General features: G+C 35.5%; 2 protein-coding genes and 2 pseudogenes across 2 annotated transcripts; 2 read left to right on the top strand and 2 right to left on the bottom strand.

Annotated features, from left to right (window-relative positions):
* Positions 1-184: 184 nt before the first annotated feature.
* On the top strand, positions 185-1,594 carry LOC107925261 (stem-specific protein TSJT1). The gene is made up of 4 exons (XM_016855908.2): positions 185-527; positions 615-855; positions 958-1,078; positions 1,185-1,594. Exons 1-4 carry the CDS (start codon positions 316-318, stop codon positions 1,376-1,378), a joined length of 768 nt encoding a protein of 255 aa, XP_016711397.1. The 5' UTR covers positions 185-315; the 3' UTR covers positions 1,379-1,594.
* A 62-nt stretch (positions 1,595-1,656) lies between these two features.
* LOC121208548 (trafficking protein particle complex subunit 13) lies at positions 1,657-6,638 on the bottom strand. The gene is made up of 12 exons (XM_041079504.1): positions 6,082-6,638; positions 5,650-5,734; positions 5,127-5,257; positions 4,925-5,027; positions 4,742-4,756; positions 4,096-4,244; positions 3,745-3,940; positions 3,442-3,516; positions 3,139-3,252; positions 2,387-2,431; positions 2,123-2,221; positions 1,657-1,797 (listed from the first exon to the last, which is right to left on the bottom strand). The coding sequence occupies exons 1-12, from the start codon at positions 6,369-6,371 to the stop codon at positions 1,777-1,779; spliced, it is 1,323 nt and encodes a 440-aa protein (XP_040935438.1). The 5' UTR covers positions 6,372-6,638; the 3' UTR covers positions 1,657-1,776.
* A 792-nt stretch (positions 6,639-7,430) lies between these two features.
* LOC121208512 (mediator of RNA polymerase II transcription subunit 16-like) lies at positions 7,431-18,514 on the top strand (annotated as a pseudogene).
* A 41-nt stretch (positions 18,515-18,555) lies between these two features.
* LOC121208511 (clathrin light chain 1-like) lies at positions 18,556-20,923 on the bottom strand (annotated as a pseudogene).
* Positions 20,924-21,417: the final 494 nt, after the last annotated feature.

The following is a 21,417-nucleotide window of genomic DNA, read 5'->3' as shown; positions in this document are numbered from 1 at the left end:
TTTAAAAGTTAAAGACTAATTTAAAATCTGGGTTGTAATTTGGAACCTTAGTTGTAATTAACTCTTTTAAATTTCAAAAAGGTTGTTGTGAAGTGTGAACTAATATATCTACATTTCGATATTGACGTGTGATCTAGGCATCAATTATCGAGTTTTGGATAATGTTGCCACGTTTTTATGGATCATCCTTCAATTGTATATATAACCCATTACGGGGCTTTTCTCAATATCTCATCTTCATCTTCATTTCAAACTACCTGCTTCTAGCTCTCCTTTTGAATCAATCTCCATTTTTAGTTTTCGTAAAGTGAAAGGATGTTAGGCATTTTCAAGAAAGAATTAATGAATCCACCAAAGGAGCTGCATAGCCCAGCTTCACTCACTTCATCAAACAAGACCAAGCTTCCCAATCAAATCATCAACCATTTCCTTTCTTCAAATCCCAACAATGCTTTCTCAATGGGGTTCGGATCCTCAGCTTGCTTTGCTTATGCTCCCACAGAGAATCGTTTCCCCAATCATCAAAGGTAAAATAATAACCTCTCTGTCCTCAAAGAAAGAAACCCATTTATTTTTTGTTTAATTGAAGTTTCTGGATTTTGATGGAAATGTAGGTTGTTCTGTGGAGTGGATGAAATATACTGCATATTCTTGGGGGATTTGAATAATTTGAGCAGCCTGCTAAAGCAGTATGGGCTGTCAAAGGGCACCAATGAAGCCATGTTTATCATCGAAGCATATCGGACCCTCCGCGACCGTGGTCCGTACCCGGCTGACCAGGTCCTTAAGGATCTTGAAGGCAGCTATGGATTTGTGGTGTATGATAGCAAAGCTGGAAGTGTATTTGCTGCACTGGTAAGACCATTTTCAAAGTCAACTTCTCCATATAATTGGGATGATTCAAATGTATATTTTCTTATTAAATTAATTAATTGGTTTTTATTTAATGGTGTGTAGGGTGCAGATGAAAGGGTTAAACTCTATTGGGGTGTAGCAGCTGATGGATCAGTAGTTGTTTCAGATAACTTGAAGCTTATAAAAGAAAGCTGTGCTAAATCATTTGCACCATTTCCACCTGGTAATGTGTGCTTCATATTGATTAGTTTTTACCAGTATTATATTATAATTCTAAAAGATTTCCGTACAAAAACAATTGTATTAACATTTTGTGTGTGTGAATACAGGGTGTATGTTCCACAGTGAGCAAGGATTGACGAGTTTTGAGCATCCGAGGAGCAAAATGAAGGCAATGCCAAGAATTGACAGTGAAGGGGTGATGTGTGGTGCCAATTTCATGGCCGATGCTCAGTCGAGAACAAGTAGGATGCCCCGAGTTGGTAGCGAAGCCAATTGGGCACTGCGAGGCTCCAAAGCTTGAATAATTCAATACTAAATGACCCACATTTTATTATGTTTTTTTTTTTGTTGGGGGGGGGTTATTTCCTCGTTTATGAAATCGTAAAATGCCTTGTAAAAGGCATGTTTGATAAATAAAATGAAAAAAATTAGAAAAGAAATCCTAACATGGCTTGATAACTGAAATGCCTGGAAGAGTTTTATCATCTAATAAATGATGCAGCTTAGCATTTGATCATATGAAGATTGCAAAAATATGACCTTTTGTAATTGACCATAGGGGAGCAAGAGTGGTAATTAACTATTTACCGTCTGCTTCATAGCTGCGCAATCTAATTGATGCCATTACATCAAATACACCTTTTTAAGTTGATGGTTCAACCTTCATCAAGCCCTGACAAATGAGAACTACTTAATAAATCAATCTGACTCCACGAAGATCTGCAAAATTCAATCGATGAGATACATATTAGAATTAGACATGTTGAAGTCTAACCCAAATCTGATCCTGATCCAACCCTATTTGATCATATGAAGGCAACAATCGAAACCTAAACAAGGAACGTGAAATGATTTTAACCCAAGATGAACCAACTAGCAAAATTTGATCCCACAATAACCTAGACCCGAAATGTTCTAAGAAGTTTTAAAATCTGAATTGATTAGATCCAAAATCAACTCGACTCGCCTAATTGACAAATCTAATTAGAACTAAATTGATGTTAACAATTTGATATTACAAGAAAACATATAACATGATACCAACCTCCACATCTGCCAAAGGTTCAAAAGTTTTTTTCTCTTTTGTGTCAAACACTATAAGTCCACTAATTCTCTGGACTCCGAGTTTAGTTGCAACCACGTTCTGCAACATGCAAAGTAGAACACATAAATTATTACAATGGTAGCAAAAATCTTAGCAGTAATCCAACTGTCTTTAGCAGTTTATACAAGGGAGAAGTAGAATAAGTAGTAAATAATGTGACATCTTCCATTTATAGTAAATGATGCCTGTAAATCATCTTCATACCAAATGGAAATCAGTGGAACCGAATGCCTCCACTGCTGGTAATGCCTGTACGAAAAGGGTCAAATCCATATGTAAGTATTGCAGCAAATCATAACTTCCATATTTTAAGATATTAAGTGAACAGATAAAGTATAATTATAGATGTTACTAATATTACTGGGGTACTGAGTCTTATCAGAAGACAAAAGAAAGCAATTCATCAGAGTTGTGCATGCAACAACCTCATACATGTAAACAGTACCTCATGGCAACAATGGAAAATGATAGAAAAGTAACTTGTGAGCCTAATATTTAAGAAAAGATTCACTTATCCGGTTATTTTGAGGCTTGATTGGACAAATCTAAGCAATCCTCAGTTGTCACGACCAGATTACATTGACAGAAATTTCAACTATACCATTAATACATACATTTCATGCAGACTGACCAGATTCCTTTAAATGCCAACAACCACATCTCCCTCTTCATCAAGAAGTAAAGGCAAGATTCATATGAATTTCTACCATATCCTTCATGTATACATGTTATGTGGTGTGACATATCACTTTAGCCACCCACCTAGCACAAATCTCTCTTCATCAAGAAGTTCTAAGAACATAATCTAATCCAAAATTCCATTATCACCCTCTACCTCTACCAATAAAGGTAAGCTTTAGGTATATATGCTGCCAGGAAGTGTCAGAAAGAAGATAATACAATAGTTTTGGACAAAAGATGATAAGCTAATGTCGGAAGTCAATTGAATCAATTACCATTGTCTGAAGACCATTGAACATAACAAACTTCTCGTGTGCACTATTTTTTGATAACCAGACCTCAAATGGGCCCAACTCACTGTCTGTATGGTTTGTGAGATTCAGATGTACCTGCAAGATAGAGACTAAGTCATTTAAAGGTTGATTAAAAATTCCTTTAGGACGAAGCTGAAGACCTTAAGAAGCAAAGCAAGATACTCTAGGCAGACCTTAAGTTTTGTCTTTAGGATGAAAAGGTTTTCTATTTAAAAAAAAAAGTTTCCCAAAATGTAAAAGAATTGCATTTAATAATAAACATACAGAGAAGGGCTTATCCAAAATGATTAAAGATGGTATCCCCAGAACTTGCAGCTCAATCTCTTTGCAACTACTAGGCTGAAAAAGAGGAAAAACATATCAGAATGATTTCAATAATTCTTTTTTAGGTATTGATATTTATGCAGATCTCAAACTCAATAAACATAACATAGAGCGTTTGATAGTGTTTTTCCTTCTTTTTTTTTTTTTCAAAAATGAATAAAAGACAAATGATTTCTTTATATGGTACATATTTCAGAATAGAGAATATGAAGTCATTTAAAATAAAAAGAGTGCTTAACTTACATTGCCAAGAATTTGTTGTGTTTGCAAGCGGCCTGGTTCACCCAGGTTTGTACGCCACGATATCTGAAGTTTACCAAGGATACTACTCCTCTTTGCCTTCACTTGTTCAGAACCAGGTGAAGAAATTTTCATTTGATAAAGGTAATTGTGAATTCCCCCACCAGATCTAACAAGAATAGGTGGCTTAACTATCTCTCTGCCAGTAAATGATTATCAACAAATAAGAAAATATTACAATAATTTTAGTTAAACAATCATAGAGAAAATCAAATAGGACTTGATAGCATTGCAAGGACAAGCTGCTGAGAATAAAATAATCAAAAGGATACATCCATGTGATATGTCCACTACTTACCCAGTTGACGAGTTATCTGCAGGATAGAGTTCATCAGCTTTAGTATTTTAGCAGTCCAATGAGGAGCTGGTTCAAACTCAACTTGGTCCACATAAAGGTTTGATTTTGTATGATTCTCTATGCAAGCTTCTAAATAGGTAGTTTCCTGAGATGGAAACACTCAGCTATTACAGATTTAAACTAGTATTCGCTGCACTAGACATTATCGACAACTATAAAACCAAACGAGCAACTCCAAGCAGGAGATGTTAACTTTACATATTGCAAAAACTGACTTGCAAGTTGCAACAGAAGGATACATGCACATCTGCGCACTTTGGTTTTAATGATAAAAAATGAGAAACAACAAAAGGAAGAAAGCCAAAAGAAAACACTGAAGCTGGGTTACATAATGGAGGGTAGCCCTTGCCCTTTCCTTTCACATTGCTCAGTTAAGGAGGGATAGAGGCTCTAAAACTTAACTTTTAGCTTTAGGAATTCGTTTGATATCAACTTGATTTATAAAATCAAAAAGCAATAAGTGCCAAGCCAATTTAACCTTTATTTCAATGGTTTAATTACATTAAAAGAATCTAATTGCAGCAGCATGAATATCTAGGCTTTTGCACTTACATTAGAGAATTCAAGTCAATCTCAACCTACCTTGACGGTGCGGACCTGCACAACAGAGGCAAGAAACATTACAATTCTGAATGAAAAATTAAAAGAAAAGCCAAGAGAAGATTTCAAAGAACAAAGTAGAAGCAATAAATGCCTTTGAAGCTACCTCAGGGCAGCATGTACATTAGAATTATTTCATTTCTTTCTGAAGGCATGGGATAGTACCTTTGTCCTAACTGATAATGGGTTCGCAACAACAAACTTGAAAAACTGTGGAAGATATTTTCGTTCACCATCACCATCATTATACAACGCGGTACAAACCATCCTAATTTTTTGTCATGCAACAAATCACGGTCATGTCAGGGGAAAAATAATTAATGAAAGAAATCGCAGGAGATAGCAAAATCAGTCTGTTACTACATACGTATAAGCTCCAAGTTCCTTGACATCATGTTCCACAATAAAATCATAATGCCCTCCTGCATGTATCGTTCCAACAGGTGATTTTGATGTATCCAAGAGGAGGATTCTCTCCCTCTCTGTTTGAATTTCTGCCTACAATAAACCCAAGATTTCTTGATCTGTTGTATAGAATTAAACACATATTTTGAGAATAAAAGTGTATGAGCTTGCAAGCAAAACTTCATTCAGGCACTTATCTAACAGAGATGAAAATAAATAAAACGATCACTGAACTTAGATACTTAATTCAAGCTTGAAAAGAAGCACGTGATCTGGAACTTTTAGTAACATAAAAGCTTAATAAATTCAATTAAAGAAGGTGAAGGAACCAAGTCCTACCAAACTACAAGCGAAAAATGTCAATTAATATTCAAATTTTTCTTCCTTTCCAAACACATTATCAATGCAACAGTTAAACAGTTCTTATCAATAAAAAATGCAGTAAATTCATGAAAAGAAAAAAAGAAACAATTAAACAGACTGACCTTAATAATAACATCCTTAACTTCAAAATTTGAGCTGTTATTAATGCTGATATAGCTGCAGAAAGTCTCTCCCAAGTAAATCGCCCTATATTAATTAAACCAGAAAAAAAATCAGATAAAAAGAAAACAAAACGATTAATGAAAAACAGAGTTGATTGCATAGGACATTCTGAATATAGATCAAATTCAAATTTGTCTTAAGTCAAATCCTTCCAATCGATGCTGACTGTTAGTTTGAATATGACCTGTTAAAAATATTTATAAATCCCTTACCTCACATTAAGCTGACATTAATACTAACAAAGAGGAACAATAAAATATATTGTAGAGTTTTGAAGTTATGACCAATTAGAATTTGGTCATAACTTAGGGACGTATGGTACAATTAACCCCCAAAAAATGAAGAATAAAGAGATGTATGTGTGCTGAGACCCGAAGGATTGAGGGAGGACGAGGAGGCCAGAGAAGCCCATTGCATCGGAAGGGTGGTGGAGGAGGAATCTATTGGCAAAGGTCATATCGGAGGAGTCGGTGGACTTGTTGACGTGGCTAGATAAGAGTGGAGAGAGGTTAGAAGCGGCGAGTGGATCGTCGAAGATGTCCTCGCCGACGAAGAGATCGGAAGGATCGAGACGGAAAGGAGGTTCGACGTGGAACGACGGCTTGCAAAGCCGCATTACCCTGAAGGCTAGCGAGTGAATTCCTTGTGGCGTCGTGCTCATGGCTTAATGGATTTTCAGTCCTTTTTTGGCTAAATTTGAGGGTTGAGAGGCTGTGAAGTGAGAGGAAAAAACTGAAAAACGAAGTGTAACAATATCTCGCGGTTTCTCGAGTTTTTCAGTTAGCCTCTTGCCAAGTTCCCAGAGGCCAGAACTGGGCCCAGGGCATTCTGTTTTTTCAGTATTTCTAACCGCCGTCGTTTTGTCTCAAACTTCTTCTTTTTTAATTCTTCCCTTATGTTCGAAGTTCCTGAGGCGGATCTTCATTAGGACTTAAGAGGTCTTGACCTTTGTTAAGATTTTGAAAATTCTTACTAGAATTCTCAAAATTTTTAATTACATCCCCTATAATTTAATGTCAAGAACTGGACTCAATACTTTGGTTTCAACTATTTTTTAATAAAATATTTGGATGAGTAGTGCGTTTATTGTGATTAGTGTAAAATAGAACTGTACGGTGAAATTATATACTGTAGTAATACTGTAGTGATACTGTAAGATGAGACAAAAAGTAAACTAAATATATCGCACTGTACTCCACCTCTCATCCAAACCCATCCTAGCTTTAACCACACTCCATGGAATACTATTTTTTCCAATTATTATTGATGTTGGCTTTTTTAACCTTACAAGTTAGTGAAAGTGTTTATAAGTCGGGTCAATTTTTTATTAATATTATAATAATTTAATCGACGATCGAATCAATCAATCGAATCATTGATTCAATTGTTGCAAAATAAAAATATCTAAACAATTTAGAAAAATGAAAAGGTTGAAAACATAAATAAATAAAATTAAACATAAACATTTATTTAACAAATTACAACAATAAAATTAAATTAAGTATTTGAACTAAATTAATCAAATTCTAACTAGTTTTGCAACAACTCTCTTCTCTAGTTTGTAGTACGGTTAAATTAATTGGATACAATCCCAATTAAATTAAACAACTGAGTCTGATTCAGTAATCATGGTTGGATTAGATTTGAATTATGCAGCTATAATATTTATACCATATTAATTTTTAATGAAATAGTGTCACGAGTCAACTAAAAATTAGACATGATTCAATGGTAAATAACTAAATAAATCATGCATTTACAATGTATATTGTTAAGATGTTTTATTTAGTGTTAATATATATGAAGGTATTTGAACTTGGTAGCTTATACATACTTTATATCTAACTTTGTTTTGACCTAACTATACCTAAATTTGGAAACCATAAGTCAACTTGGTACTTTTTAGGTACCTATTAACACTATTAAAATATTGACGTGACATGAGGACCAACGTCATGGGCATATTACGTTATACATTTGACACGTGTAATTTTTTTATAAATTAATTTTTTTTTCACGTGTCAAAATGTGAACTTGCATATCACCATGTTATTAATCATCAATGCAGGTTCATATTTTAATCAGTTAGTCAAGTAACTAAAAAAATCAAATGACTTATTGTTTTTAAGTTTAGGTACTAGTAGGTTAAAAAATACAACTTATCAGTTCAGTTACATTTAATAGTCTAAGTTAGACATAAATTTAAATGGCTTAATTTTTTGTTCGAATCTTTTAAAATTTGACCATATTTTAAACCTGGTTAATGAAAAAAAAAGTCTAACTATTTTCACATCTAGTAACTACAATACTTCATGTATGCAACAAATAATAGTACATTGTTGTCATGTTTATAAGTTTTTTTTTTTGCAAAAATGAATCAATATCAAATTACATAATAATTGCATAAAATTAAAATTCATATGTATAACAAATTAAATAAATATTAAATCTATTTATACTTTTAGTCCCTCTACTGTAATAATTTGGGATTAATTCATTCATTCTGGTAAATAGTTACTTTACTTGTTATTATCATATCTAAATAGATAAATAGTTAGTTATACTATTAAAGTGATGACATGAAAATTCATTTCACTGTTATTCGATCACATAATCAAGGCCAAATGGAAATTTGTCAATCATATTAACTAAAAATAAATTTACATGTCAACCAACCTTCTAATGTTGCTTATAAAAAATACGTGATCAGTTTAATAGTAACAATTAACAAGTTGTCAATTTGGTGATACTAATATCATAATTAAATTATTAAATCTATGTATATTTTTGAAATTTATTCTAAAATAAATAAAAAAATATTAGAGCTCTGATGTATGACGAAAATTTCAAAAATTTAATCAATTTACGTTTGATGACATTTTCAATGTGCTAAAATTTATTTACTTTTTAAATTATTGAAATATATGAAATTTGATTCTATTTGAATAATATTTTTGAATTAAGATTACATTGGAGGAAAATATTTATAGTAAATCGAAATTTAATTAACAGTTTAGGGTAACTTACATTTAACGTCATTAATATGTAGTAATTATGTTTTGATCACTTAATTTAAGAAGTTACAAAATGGTCCTTGAATATTAAAGTTTCAATTAAATCAATGAACTATTAAAATCATTATTGTATGACCTTTTTTGTTTGTACTGTCTGCACCATTTGAAAGTTCTCATTCTCTTTTATTTTATAGTTCATTTTATTTTCATTAAACAACTTTGAACATCATGAATCTGCAAACTAAAACTTAAGCAATTTTCTTCTCCTATTTTGATAATGATTGTTAGATCAACTTAAATTTAAAGTATGTTTATCTACTCGTCGATGAATACTAATCTACTAGACTGATCATTAAATCATTGCTTGGAGCTCATTATTTAACTTTAAAAAAAATTAACACAACTTAATAACTTAAATAAAAACTTCAAATAATTAATGAATTAAATTAAACTTTTCAATAATTTAATAATCATTTTTTAAAATCAAGCCATCAAAATATTTACTTATTAATAGTTTATTTAAGTTATAATGCTAAAAACCTCCTTTTACGGTACACAACATTTGAAGAAAAAGACAAGATTCTTTAAATGGAAACCCAAATTATTGGCAAATCAGAGCCGCCACCCACCACCACTTGATCAATCCAAACTCATATTAACCCTCACTTAACTCGCATATTTCACTAAACCATCAATCCGAACCAGCAAGATTTCTCAGCCCCAATTAACCCCCCGCCACCGCCACGGCTCCCGCCCCCCTCCGGCAACCCATCAACGTCGATCCCACCTTTCACTGTTACTAAATTTTCCCTTCCCACGCCCAAATTCACATTTCCACTCTCACAAAAAAATAAAAAGAAAGAAATACCTTTGCCCTTAAAAAAAAACACACTTTTAAGTCTCAAATCGCACTAACCCACTAAAAAAGAACACTCAACTCACTTTTCTCTCTCTACAGTGCACCTGTCGCCTTCAATGCGACTTTGCACCCTCCGCTTGCATTTTTTTCTCTTTCTCTCTTCTTCCATTTTCATCTTTTTTATATAAATATAAAGATTAGGTTTGTTTTATTTTCTTCTTCTTCGATATGAATCAACAGCCAGGGTTGGGCGATAACAAGGAATCAGAGGAAGAGCCGTGGCCAGCCGGTTGATTCTGCCGTTAAGCTGGGCTTGGAGAAACCGGTTGGTTCTGACCGGTTTCTGGTGTCGGAGAAGACGAAGTTTTGTCGCTTCGTCGGGTAAAAGTGAAGATACTGTGATGGAAGAGGATCCGGTTAATCCAGCTATCGGTTTTGTATTTGGTTGAAACAACCGAAGTCTAATTTGCGGTATAAAATGAGAGTACCTGAATTGGTGCCGCAATTTAGGTTAGTTTTTTTTAGTTCAATTCATAGTCAACTCTGCAATTCACTTGTTTTTTTTTCTCGATTGGTTTGTTTATTACGTTGTTGTTTTTTGTTTCAGTGCTGTTGCTTGGTGTGGGAAATTGAATGCTATGCTTGTGCGACTGAACTTGTGCTAGGATCCGAGGATAGTTGTTTTTTTATAATTGTTTCTTCTACTTCCAAGTGACGTTGCTAATGTTATCTTTGTAGAATGATAAATTCCTCGTAGATTCTATTCTACTATATTTCATCATACAAGTGAATTGTAGAATATGGGAATTCAAGTTTCTCAGGAACACTAAAGTTGTGAAAGTCCAGTTATTCTATAACCTTTTTAAAATTAAAACTCATTTAGTGTTTTATTTATTTGTAGTTCTAATGCGAATCCACCTTCTGGATCCCTATACAAATGTGATCCAGAGCGTCCTACGAGTGTGGTGTTCAATGTTACAGCAGGTAGCTTAATTTTACATTTTCAGCTCATATAGTTATAGCGCTAAAGTGTTCTCATGAACCTGGCTGAATATCTGACTTACCTAGTGGTGCCAAGTGCCGATTTCATAGTGTTGGATTTTTTAATTCATCTTTATAGTTAGCAAGGTCTTTGTATAGGTGGAACTTGGAAGTGGATTAGACTGGTGCTTCATATCTTTATTTATTTATTTCACATTGCTGTGGTGTTGTCACTGTCGACATGTCTTCTTAACAATTTTAGCTCTGACAGGTGTAGTAAGTCTGGCGCAATATTGTGTATATGACTGGTTGCCTGCGCATTTCTTGCAGATTCTCCCGGATTCTGTTCAGTTTATTGAATGGTCTCCTACTTCTGTCCTCGTGCTTACTGATAGCTAACTCCATGGAGGTAACCATCTGACTCAGCCATCCCAAGTAAGCTAGCACACTAGATGTTTCTTCAGATGCTCAAGTGACCTCCTTTAAGTTCTTAACATGGCTTTTCTCTATATAATTCCATTTCAGACTTAGTTACAATGGCAGTATTGGTGTTTCCTTAAGTTTTCTGTTATGACATCATTTGGTTTATCTCTGCTCATTGTGGCCATAAAATCTTACCCTGGACTAAAATTTGATGTTAACTGCAGGAGCCGCCATCTGGTACGTGATGCTAGCTTCTGGAAGCGTGAAGCATGAGTGGCGACAGGATAAGCTGTGTTACAAAGTGGTTGTCAGGGGTGTCTCCAGTAAGTACTTTACTGCCACAAAGTTGATTTCTAGAAGGATATTTGAGTAGAATATCGGTAATTTGGAATTGTGTGTAATTTTGTTGCTCTCTTATAAATTGCCTTAAACTTCTCATCCCATGTAGAAATGACAGTGATGGATCTTCTTCCATCACTAAATCCTTCCAAGTGAAGAAATAAGTTTAAAGGAACATTCTTTATTTTGTTCCCTTATTAACATCCTTGTTTATCTTTCAATGGGTACCTTCTGCTCATTTGTTGCTTTTTGCCTTTGCTACCATAATGTTAATGATCTGATCGCTTGTGCTAATTGATTTATGTATTTAATAATCAGTAAGGTGGCTTTCGTCAAAATCCAGTAATCCTGCAAACTCAAAATCGACTTTGAGGAAAATTTCTTTCTCATCAGTCTCAAAATTCAGGTTTGTAGCTTTTACTGCATTAAGTTTGAGGTCTTGCTCACAACTTTGTGTCTATTCATGATTGTGCAAGAATAAATTTGTAAACATTCTGGATTTGTAAGGTTGGCTGTTTCCAGGATCATATAGAAGCATATGTCCTTTGATGATGACCTCATTTGGTCAAACTTGTCATTTGGTCTGCTCTTTCTGTTTTCACATTGAAATCATTATAGAAATGGAAGGTACTCATTGTTGTATGAAAAATGTGTTTTTTTTTTCTTTTACAGCCAGGTGGCCCAATTTCTGTGTGTTTTCCGTCTTCTCTTCAGATCTGTTCAACTTCATTGGTCCAGTGGCCCCTAACGCAGGGTAGTGTAGCACGAAAGTGGTTTTGCACAAGCAGGGAATATGGGTGCGGGCCTAGTGGTATCATGGCTGCGATGCAATAATAACGACAGTGTGCCATGCATGTGGCAGGCGTTCCAATTGTAAACCCATCTACTGTCGTTGTCTGGGAGGTACTCCGGCACTGGAAATGGATTTCAAGCTACTGCAAAGACGAGCACAAGTAATGGGATCCACCTCAGTTAATCCACCAACTGGGCTGGTTTTGCCCCGTTGGCTGCATATTTATTTAGTTGGCAAGAATATTTGATATCTGAAGCAAAGCAAGGGAAAAGACAGCAGATCAAGATTTAATGATTGTCCACTACATTGCTCACCATTTCAAATTTCTCAGCATATGTGAGTCCTGAGGCGCAGCACAATCTGCAGCAACCACTACTTGGGGCCTGGTGTAACTGCAGTTGCTTTGATCCAACTCGGGGTGGTTCTGTAATTGCGTTGTTATTGTTGAGGGTACTGTCTGATCTTCAAGTTAATTTGTGTACTTCTGCTTTTCCTATTAAAAAGCTTTTTTTAATGTGGTAAGTGATATTCTGATTCTGGAGATTGCTGTGATATTTAATATAGTCGTTATGACGGTATTACTTGAAATTAGAAAATAAGACAATGGTATGATCGCCTTAGGACCTTAGGCGCAACTGAAAGATCATTGGCAGACAATGATAATATAGTATACACTCATTTGGACTGAGCCTTGCTTTGAAACCATGTTTTTGAAGAGATAGTTCATATTTACAACGTTAGTCGGTCACTCTAATTCTGTCATCTGCTATGCAGGACAATAATGTCCCATATGATCCGACGAGGGCCTACAATCACAGGTGGAGAGGCAACGGTGGAAACTTCAGTCGTGTTCCCATAATAATTGGGACCTTCTTCCAGTTCGGTGGGAGGCACTAAGCAACTGTTGGGTGTCCAAAGTGGATACAAGCATACACAATAATGACTTTAAGTCCACCAACAGCTGCTGCCGACCAACTCATCCGTAAAGCATGATGATCCGAAAGTTAAAGAGGGTAGTTGATCCTTGACTACCAAGTTAGACCTGGCTCGAATGTTATTCTGCGCATGGTGGAGAATAGCTATTTCGTTTCTTCGGGGTGGAGTCCACATTTTTCTGGGCCAAACTTTAGTGCTGTTGATAACTACCAAATTAATGTGGTTCTGCTATGCTGCCCTGCCTTCTCTTCAACAAGCTGTTGTTCTGCTTCTGTTTGGCATGACACTAGCAAGGACCGTACCATGTTGAAGAAATCCGTGTTCTTCCCCTGCATTTCAAGTAGTCCAATAAAGGCTAACCATCAACCTGGGAACGTGCTATTGCGGAGAGGTACCAATTAGCTAATCTATAAACATGTACTGATTTGATGGATTTTTTATAATTACTATATTAATAACTCGGAGCAGGTTTGGTGGAGTCTTTTGGTTGGAGTGATTGGTGGGATCTGTTGGCTGTACGCAGAGTGCTGCTGAGGATGGCATGGTAAACAAGCTTCACTATCTGTTGAAATTTTTTACCTAAGAGCAAGTTAATTTCCTTAGAATTCATTTTGTATCACCACCTAGTCTACTGACTTCTGTTTTGATGTTTATTGTCTTTTCAGTTTCTCTGAACAGCGTGATGCGTTTAGATGCGGATTTTTCACTCCTCCCTCTTTCAGCACAGGCAACAGTATGGACCCTGTATGTCTTTCGCTACTTTTTTTGCACTATCTGGTTTGCTGTTGTTTACATTATAGTTCTAGTTGGTTATTACTTTGCCAATTATACATGGTTTAAAGAAAGTGTACCCCAGTGCTTGGAACCCACAAGAGGCTATCATGCTACCACTTCGTTGAAATGACAGCCTAAATATCCGTGTCTAATTGCTTCCTCTTTATGTCTATAATTAAATGAGAAGCTTGAAATTTTGAATTCCAAGGTAGTGTCAATTTGCTGAGTCAATATTATCTTTATACTTCAAGTTGGCAGGAAAAGTGCAGGCTAACTGGAAGGTACAACGCCCAAGAGGTAGGGCAATGTTAGATAGCAAGCAAGTTCTACTGGATATGTAGGGAAAAGGAATGAATCAGCTAGTAATCCTCAGCATTAGTACAGAACATGGCAGGCATGGCGAGACGTACCAGCATGTCCTGAGCATGCTGTGATCGGCCTTTTCAGAGCATTCAGGTCTGCCTCTATGTGACTTACCTCAATTAATAATCTTTTTCTGCTGAAATTGAACTTTTGAAATAAAATATATTCACTGTCCATTCTTTGATGTTGCTTTTATTTTTTACTTTTTCATCATAAGTTAGCAACTTTCTTATGCACATAGGTATATGGTTGCTCTTGGATATGTGTTAGACTAGTGACTATTCCCCATAAGCAGTTCACATCTTGGCATATGAAATATCTATATGTTCTACCACTAGCGTTTCTTCAGCAGAGAGTTCAGCCTTTTTTTTGTTAGCTTTATATCATATGTTGATGCAATATGCAGGCTTAGTTGATGCGTTCTGGATCTGCTTCACATTTTATTACACGCTTGCGTCGTTATGCAAGTTCTGCCGCACATTGGCTAGCCATCTGTTACTGCAGGTACTGGTAGCAATCGCAATATGGTAACAAGTCCTACCAAAGTTCAGCAACTCCACAACTAGTCAGGGTCAGTAGCAATTTCTTGATTGAAAATGCTTTTCTTCTTTGCTTTATTGGGTGATGCTGAAGAACTTCGTGTCTGTTACCTTCTTGATTTGTACCTTTGAAATTGCTAATTTATATGCCTAATCACAGCAAGAACCATGTTTTACAGCTGGTCAAAGTGGCACGACAAGTCGACTGGAAGCACACAGATGCAAGCTTGGGTACAGGGTGTATTGCTAAGATAGTGGTCAACTGACGGAGTTTCCACTTCAACTCCGAACACCATAAGTGGCCCCTTCCTTATGCCAATAAGCATTAATACAGGAACTTTCCCTGGAACACCGCTGTTAGGCTTATTGGGGATTGCCATTTTCTTCATAGACTATGTCAACTTTTACTTTCTGCTTTTTCTTCGGCGAGCTTCTACAGCCTCGCTTGCCAAAGAAATACTGATGCAAATCCACAAAAAAATCAGCCTGGGGCTCCTGGGAAAATTGAGGAGGTCAATTCTATGCTGCTAAGCCAACAACATGACTAGACTGATGAAGCCCAGGGAGCAGAGCTGGGCAATTAGTACCTGGAGCTAAAGGTGCTGAGGAAGGTCATAGGACAGGAAAGATAGTTTGGGAATGCTGGTCAAGGATACACGTTTGAGGAGGTAGTTACTGTGTATTTTATGCTACCATTACCAACATAATCACAGTAATTATGTCTAGTGAATTTTTTCTTTAGAACTGTGTTCAGGGTCCCAAGTAATATTTAGGACTATGCTGAAATGGCAGACTGGGTTGATAACTTGATAAATAAACCTCATATGTTGCTCTGCAGGTAAGGTTCTTTTCCTTATTCTTATGGATCTCTGTAGGCTACCTCTGGTCTACACACCCGTGTACCGTTTCTCAGTGGGAAGCAGCAGCATCCAGGTGCGGTTGCATTATATTGATGGAAATTATACGGTATTGCCTGAGGTGGTAGAAGCATCCCTTGGCCACATATGCAGGTAGCTAAATTCATCCAAGTTATGAGACTAGTTGCATAATCTAGCTAATAAAGTTAGGCAACAAAAAATAATGTAACGTCATGATTTGCATCTTTGTAGTTAGTAGATGTACTGAATAAAAGCAAATAATATGGGTATCTAATCGGTCTGTTTGTCGATTCTTCTGAATCTACTGGAGTGCATTCTAGATATTGTGCTAATGAAAGCAGTTTCAATTAGCATAAGGGAATCTCCTACACTTTGATGTTCTAATTGTTTGAGTTCCAGATTCCTTTAATTTCCATTATGTTTCTGAATTGTCTGCAGAACATGCCTTCGGCCTAGGGTGCAGATGCTGCTGGTGTTACTGCGAGAGTTAGATTACATCCTCATCTGAAGAGTGGCACAGACGGAATATGTTTGGTGGTCCATGGTCAGATCTGGAGGAATGAGCCCGGGAGATGATATTCCAGGCTAAAGCAATTCCGTTGATATGCCTGATACAAGCTCAATGGAAAGTTCTACGTCCATTACGGAGTAAAAACCCTCTGCCAAGGAAGCGTCGGCTGTCTGAAAGAGATGCAGCATTTGGCTTAAACACTTCTGTTGGCCTGGGTGCATATCTCGGTATAAATGGGATCTCGACGAGATGTTGTGACTGCTGTGTGAAGACTGGTCTTGAAGGTGTTTGGTACAATGGGTTTGGGAATTTTCTTAAACATTACTCTTTTAACTTCTGTGTTGTCTTTTGTCAGTTCTTGTTGTAGTACCTCGTATTTAATTCCTATCAGTTGGAACTGGGAATTTCTTTCCCTGTTTTATCAATAAAAAGCATTTAGTTTATATAGCACTTTTAAGTTTACAAGAGGTTGAGTTGGTGCTTGGTATTTGCTTGCCTCTGTGAACAATCAAAAAGTAAATTGTTTCAATTTCTTGTGCTCAATGGTCTGCTGGTCGTCCTGCATTTTATCGTGTGAAATAAATGCTTTGGCTTTGACTTAACTGTAGATCTTCTGGTTGGAGAGTTCTTTCACTCAAGATTGAAATGTTATGACTCCAAATATGTTGTGTCAAATAGAATTTAGGAATGTAGTGTAGATGGTGCAGGAAGGAAATGTATTTATGTAAAACGCACGCATCGAGATTTATGAACGATGGTTTTTTGTCGACCATAGAACTAGTGTCGGGCTGAAATATCATTTTGAATATGATTCTGTTGTTGGAACTCTCTGATGAACTCTATTGATAACATATCTATTGGTTTTAATATCATGGTGCATGAGATGTTTGCGACAAACTTCCGCTTTTGCTTCGGCTGATTCGACCCACCAACCTAGTCAAAATGAACGGGTGAGTTGGTGGATCAGTCGTTGGGCCTATGGATGTCCGATGTGCGGCGGACGCGAGTTGTATAGAAGCCTTGGGTTCGAGTTGTATAGAATGTACTTTAAGCAAGTGCTGCAGGTTTAAAGCTTAAACATAGGAAACAAATGATTGGCTTTTTTAACACTAGAACCTGTTTCTGTATAAAATTTGTTGATAAAATAATTTGTTAGGTTACTTTTTTATTTTAACAAACGTTAACTAAGGACATTGATTTTTAAGGGGGTGAGAAATGAGAAGAATATGGATAGGTGTAATAGATTCCTTTAGTTCTAGATGATTGTAGTTGTAAGACAGGTAGACATTGTATGAATGTAGAGCCGTGTTCAGGTCTAATTTCATATTGTACTTTTCTAGTCAATATATGTTGTTTTTGTTTCTGTTTTTATTGAATTTTAGCATGGATTCTTATTTTTATTTTGGAAATATGTACTGCAATAAGATCGTTGTTGTTTGAACTGAATTGGCAATCAGATCAGGATATCATCCAGAAAAGGGCATTGAATTGATTAACCTAAGAATCGATACTAACCAGTTCAACTGAGCAATTTTTAATATACATTTTTTATTTTAGTTGGACCAGTAAAACTTGCATTGAAGTTGTTATCGCTAGCGACAAGCTTGGTAATAAAAAATGCCTGCCTTGTGTGTTTATTTATTGGTACCTTAATTTGTAAAATGTACAAAATAAAAATTAGAAGTACATAATATTTTTCCTTTAAAGTTCTTATATAAGATTTTTTTTAAAACAACCAATTTCAATATTAAAAAATTATATTAAAATACAAAACTTCTGCTCTTAATAGGTAAGTTTTTTTTTTGAGAAAAAATATAAGAGTCATTAAATAGGTCATTTTTATGCTATGTTAAGCACAATCATCGATAAAACCACATATGATGTTTAAACACAATCATAGATAAAACCACGAAAATGATAATAAGCAAAGCGCAGATTATAGACAAATTTTGTAACTTTGCAAGCAACATAATAAGTCCACAAAGTCAATTCAACAAGCAAAATAAAACGATCACAGTTGACGTCCAATCTCATGAAATGTTAAAAAAAAAAAAAAAAAACTAATTAAGAATAGTACTTGTGTATGTAACTAATGGTACTAAATCCTTCCCAGGAAAATACCATGTTAATAGGGAATGCAATTTGAAATCGAAACCTTGAGCAAAAACAAAAAGAATAGGGCAAGGAAACAACCATGGTAAATGTGTTGTAAGCAATTAGGCTGCTGTTGCCTCTGGTTCCGCAACAGTTTGGTCCTTGGGGAGCGGTCGTGGCGGCATCTTGCGGAGTTCGGAGTGGGGCGGCGCATCTTTTGCAGATGAAACGGTTGCCCCTTTCTCTGCAGTTCCGTTCGATGCAGCCTTGTCAACGTTTTTCGAGTCTTTTCAGCTTTAGCACTTTCCATCTTAGCGTCCTTTCTGGAGCAGTGGAGGGAATCATGGAGGTGGAGGTGAATGCTTCAGCTTCACAAGAATGTGTCGCATTCTTGAAGATCGGTCGGTTTTCCAGGCTTGGTCCTTGGACGACAAATACTGACGTTTCTTTCTACATCCTTCTGCCTCTTTTCAATGTTAGGGACCTCACGGGGATGATTCGCTATTGCAGTCCAGTAGTGCTTGTCAGCAGTCTTATGGAATTTCTTGGTTAGCCCGTATAGCTGCCCAAGCCCAAAAAAAATCAAGTGGTGAAGATATCATCATATAATTGCATATCCGATTGGGCATGGAGAAAAAGAAGATTTGTTCAGAAATTACCTTTTCTCTTTCTCTGGTTAGTTTGTTGGTCCGATAGTTTTTTCCCGCTTCTCATAGAATGCTCGCTTGTACTCCTCAGCTTCTTCTATAATTGGTTCCTCAATTCCTTTCCTTCTTCTCCTTCTCTTCAAGCTGAATGGCATTTTGACTGCAACGACAAAACCAAGATAAGAAATCAAAATTTGGATACTAAAAAGGCAACAAGTTTACATATAAAAGAGAAAAAGAAAAAGACAAATTTAGAGGTTACATGAGCTAATATAAAATAACTTCCGCTTGCCATAGCAGGCTAAATCCAATGTGACGTATAAAACTATTAAACATTTAAAATTTTTATAAATGAACAATAAACTGGCTGGCGACAGACCTGATAGAATCCTTGCAGGTCCGACAATAGTGAATTTAAATGCAACTCATTATAAAAAACATAGTCTCGAAAAAACAGTACATTAAATGAACTACTTATACTTATTCCAAATGAACCAACAAATCTGCAAACAAGAACAATCAAGAGGCTAGAAAGCAGCACAATTATATCCTAAGACATCAATAAATAAAAAAAATAAGAATTTTTCAGAAAATACATAACACAAGGAATCAATGTGCAAGTCATGGGGCGAAACAGGAGAGGTCAAAGGAAGCATTTAAACATACTCTATAGATCAAAAAACTCATATCAATGAACAAGTAATGAATGATCTTCAGTATAGATATTTATTTTTCCTCCTCACTCTAATAACTGAAGAGAACATTTTCACTAAGACAAGTGAACTATAGACCACAACTCATACTAAATATTTCTCAATAAGCAATCTCTTCAAAGAAATTAATGCCAAGTAAAGGACATTATACTATCAGAAACTCAAAATCCGAGGAAAAAAGTATCTGATCAACTACGCAATGAACATACACGATAATATTCAATAAGTTTCTCCATTTATCCATCACAGCTAATGAACACTTACGGATTACAAGAATCTAAATATCAACCAAGTCTTACATAAGTTGAACAAGAACTTCAATTAATAACAAGAGAGATCAACAAATTTGAACTTCATAAGAAACATAAATGAAACGGCAAATCAAGCTGATTGACGCGATAGTTAAAACCTCGGCAGATCTAGAAACACGAAATGATCATTAACAAATTTGAATTCAAGTTAATCAGAGTTCAACCAATGCAACAACAATTCATAGCTTACTCAAACGCATAGCAGATCTAAACTGAGAAGGAGTGCTAAACCAAAAGAACCGGTCAAATCCAAACAAAAAGTGGACAAATCAAGCGATTCAATTTGAAAAAAAAGAAAAAAAGAAATTATTACTACTAAGTACTAACCGCCGCCACTCGCGAAGAAGGAAGCCTTCCTCTGGGCCATCTCAGTAGGAGGAGGAAGCACAGGACCATCAGAACTGAAAACATCGTCGTTTCCACCGCTAAATCCATTCGTTCCGTTTCCGTTTTCAACAGGAATCGTAGTACCGAAAGGAGATTGCGAGAAAGGGGCGGATCGGAAGATCCGAAGCCGAAGATCTCAGGAGAAGAAGCCAAGTGATCCACCGCCACATCACCACCGTCGGCCGGGAATTGCTGATTGTCGGTGAAGTTAGAGTAAGAGCCGTAATTGGAATAGCTCGTCGTCGTCTACATCGAAAGGATGGTTATTAGGTGCTGCAGCTGCATGAACTCTTCTCCTTCCATTCCGTACGCATCAAAGGAAGCCATCTCTCTCTTTCTCTAAAGAAAATTAAGAGAAAAAGGAATCGAAAATGGAGCCTTTTTTTTAGCTTACAACAAGAGAGAGAGCTTCGCTTTTTTTTTTTCTTGAACTTTCCTTTTAATTTCTTTATTTTTGACCTTTATATACACCTACAGCTGACGGCCAACGAGAGACTTGATTTTTGGTAAGAAAAAAAAAATAATATTTGAAATTACTTTTTATCCTCTAGTTGAAAATTGAAAGACAGCTAAACGACGCTGTTTCGGGATACTTTTTGTTTTTTGGTGAACTTGCGTTTTCACTTCAGGAATTAAGTTAACTTCATGCATTATTTATTGGATTAATTCAACAGGGTCCCTATATTGTGATTCAGATTATAAACTCAAACTCCAAATTTAAAAATATTCTAATAAGTCTTTAAAGTATTAGTATGACAAAGAATTCTTTTGTGAGCTTAGTTGTAAGCTCGCGCTAAATCAAATGTTAAATTTTGATGTAATCACATGGAACAACTTGAATTAACATATTAAAATGACATTTAATTGTTAAATGAAAGACAAAATTGTTGTATAATTTAAAATAAATATTTAAACCCACACTTATGGTATAATTTAAAATGAAAAATTATAACAAAATTTGGTATTAATAATAAAAATACTTAATTAATATAACTTAATAGTTTAAAGATATAAATTAAATTAAAATACCAATTTAATATTTTAATATATTTGGAGAATATCCGGTACAATTAATTTTTTTCTTTTCAAAATCTAACTCGATAATGAATCCAGTTAGGTTGGATAATTAGATTTTCTTTATTTCT

The sequence above is a fragment of the Gossypium hirsutum genome, chromosome A10 (assembly GCF_007990345.1).
Source record: "Gossypium hirsutum isolate 1008001.06 chromosome A10, Gossypium_hirsutum_v2.1, whole genome shotgun sequence".
In the NCBI taxonomy this organism is placed as follows: Eukaryota; Viridiplantae; Streptophyta; class Magnoliopsida; order Malvales; family Malvaceae; genus Gossypium; species Gossypium hirsutum.
Note: the sequence above shows the minus strand (reverse complement) of the source record. Positions and strands in the feature narration are given on the sequence as shown.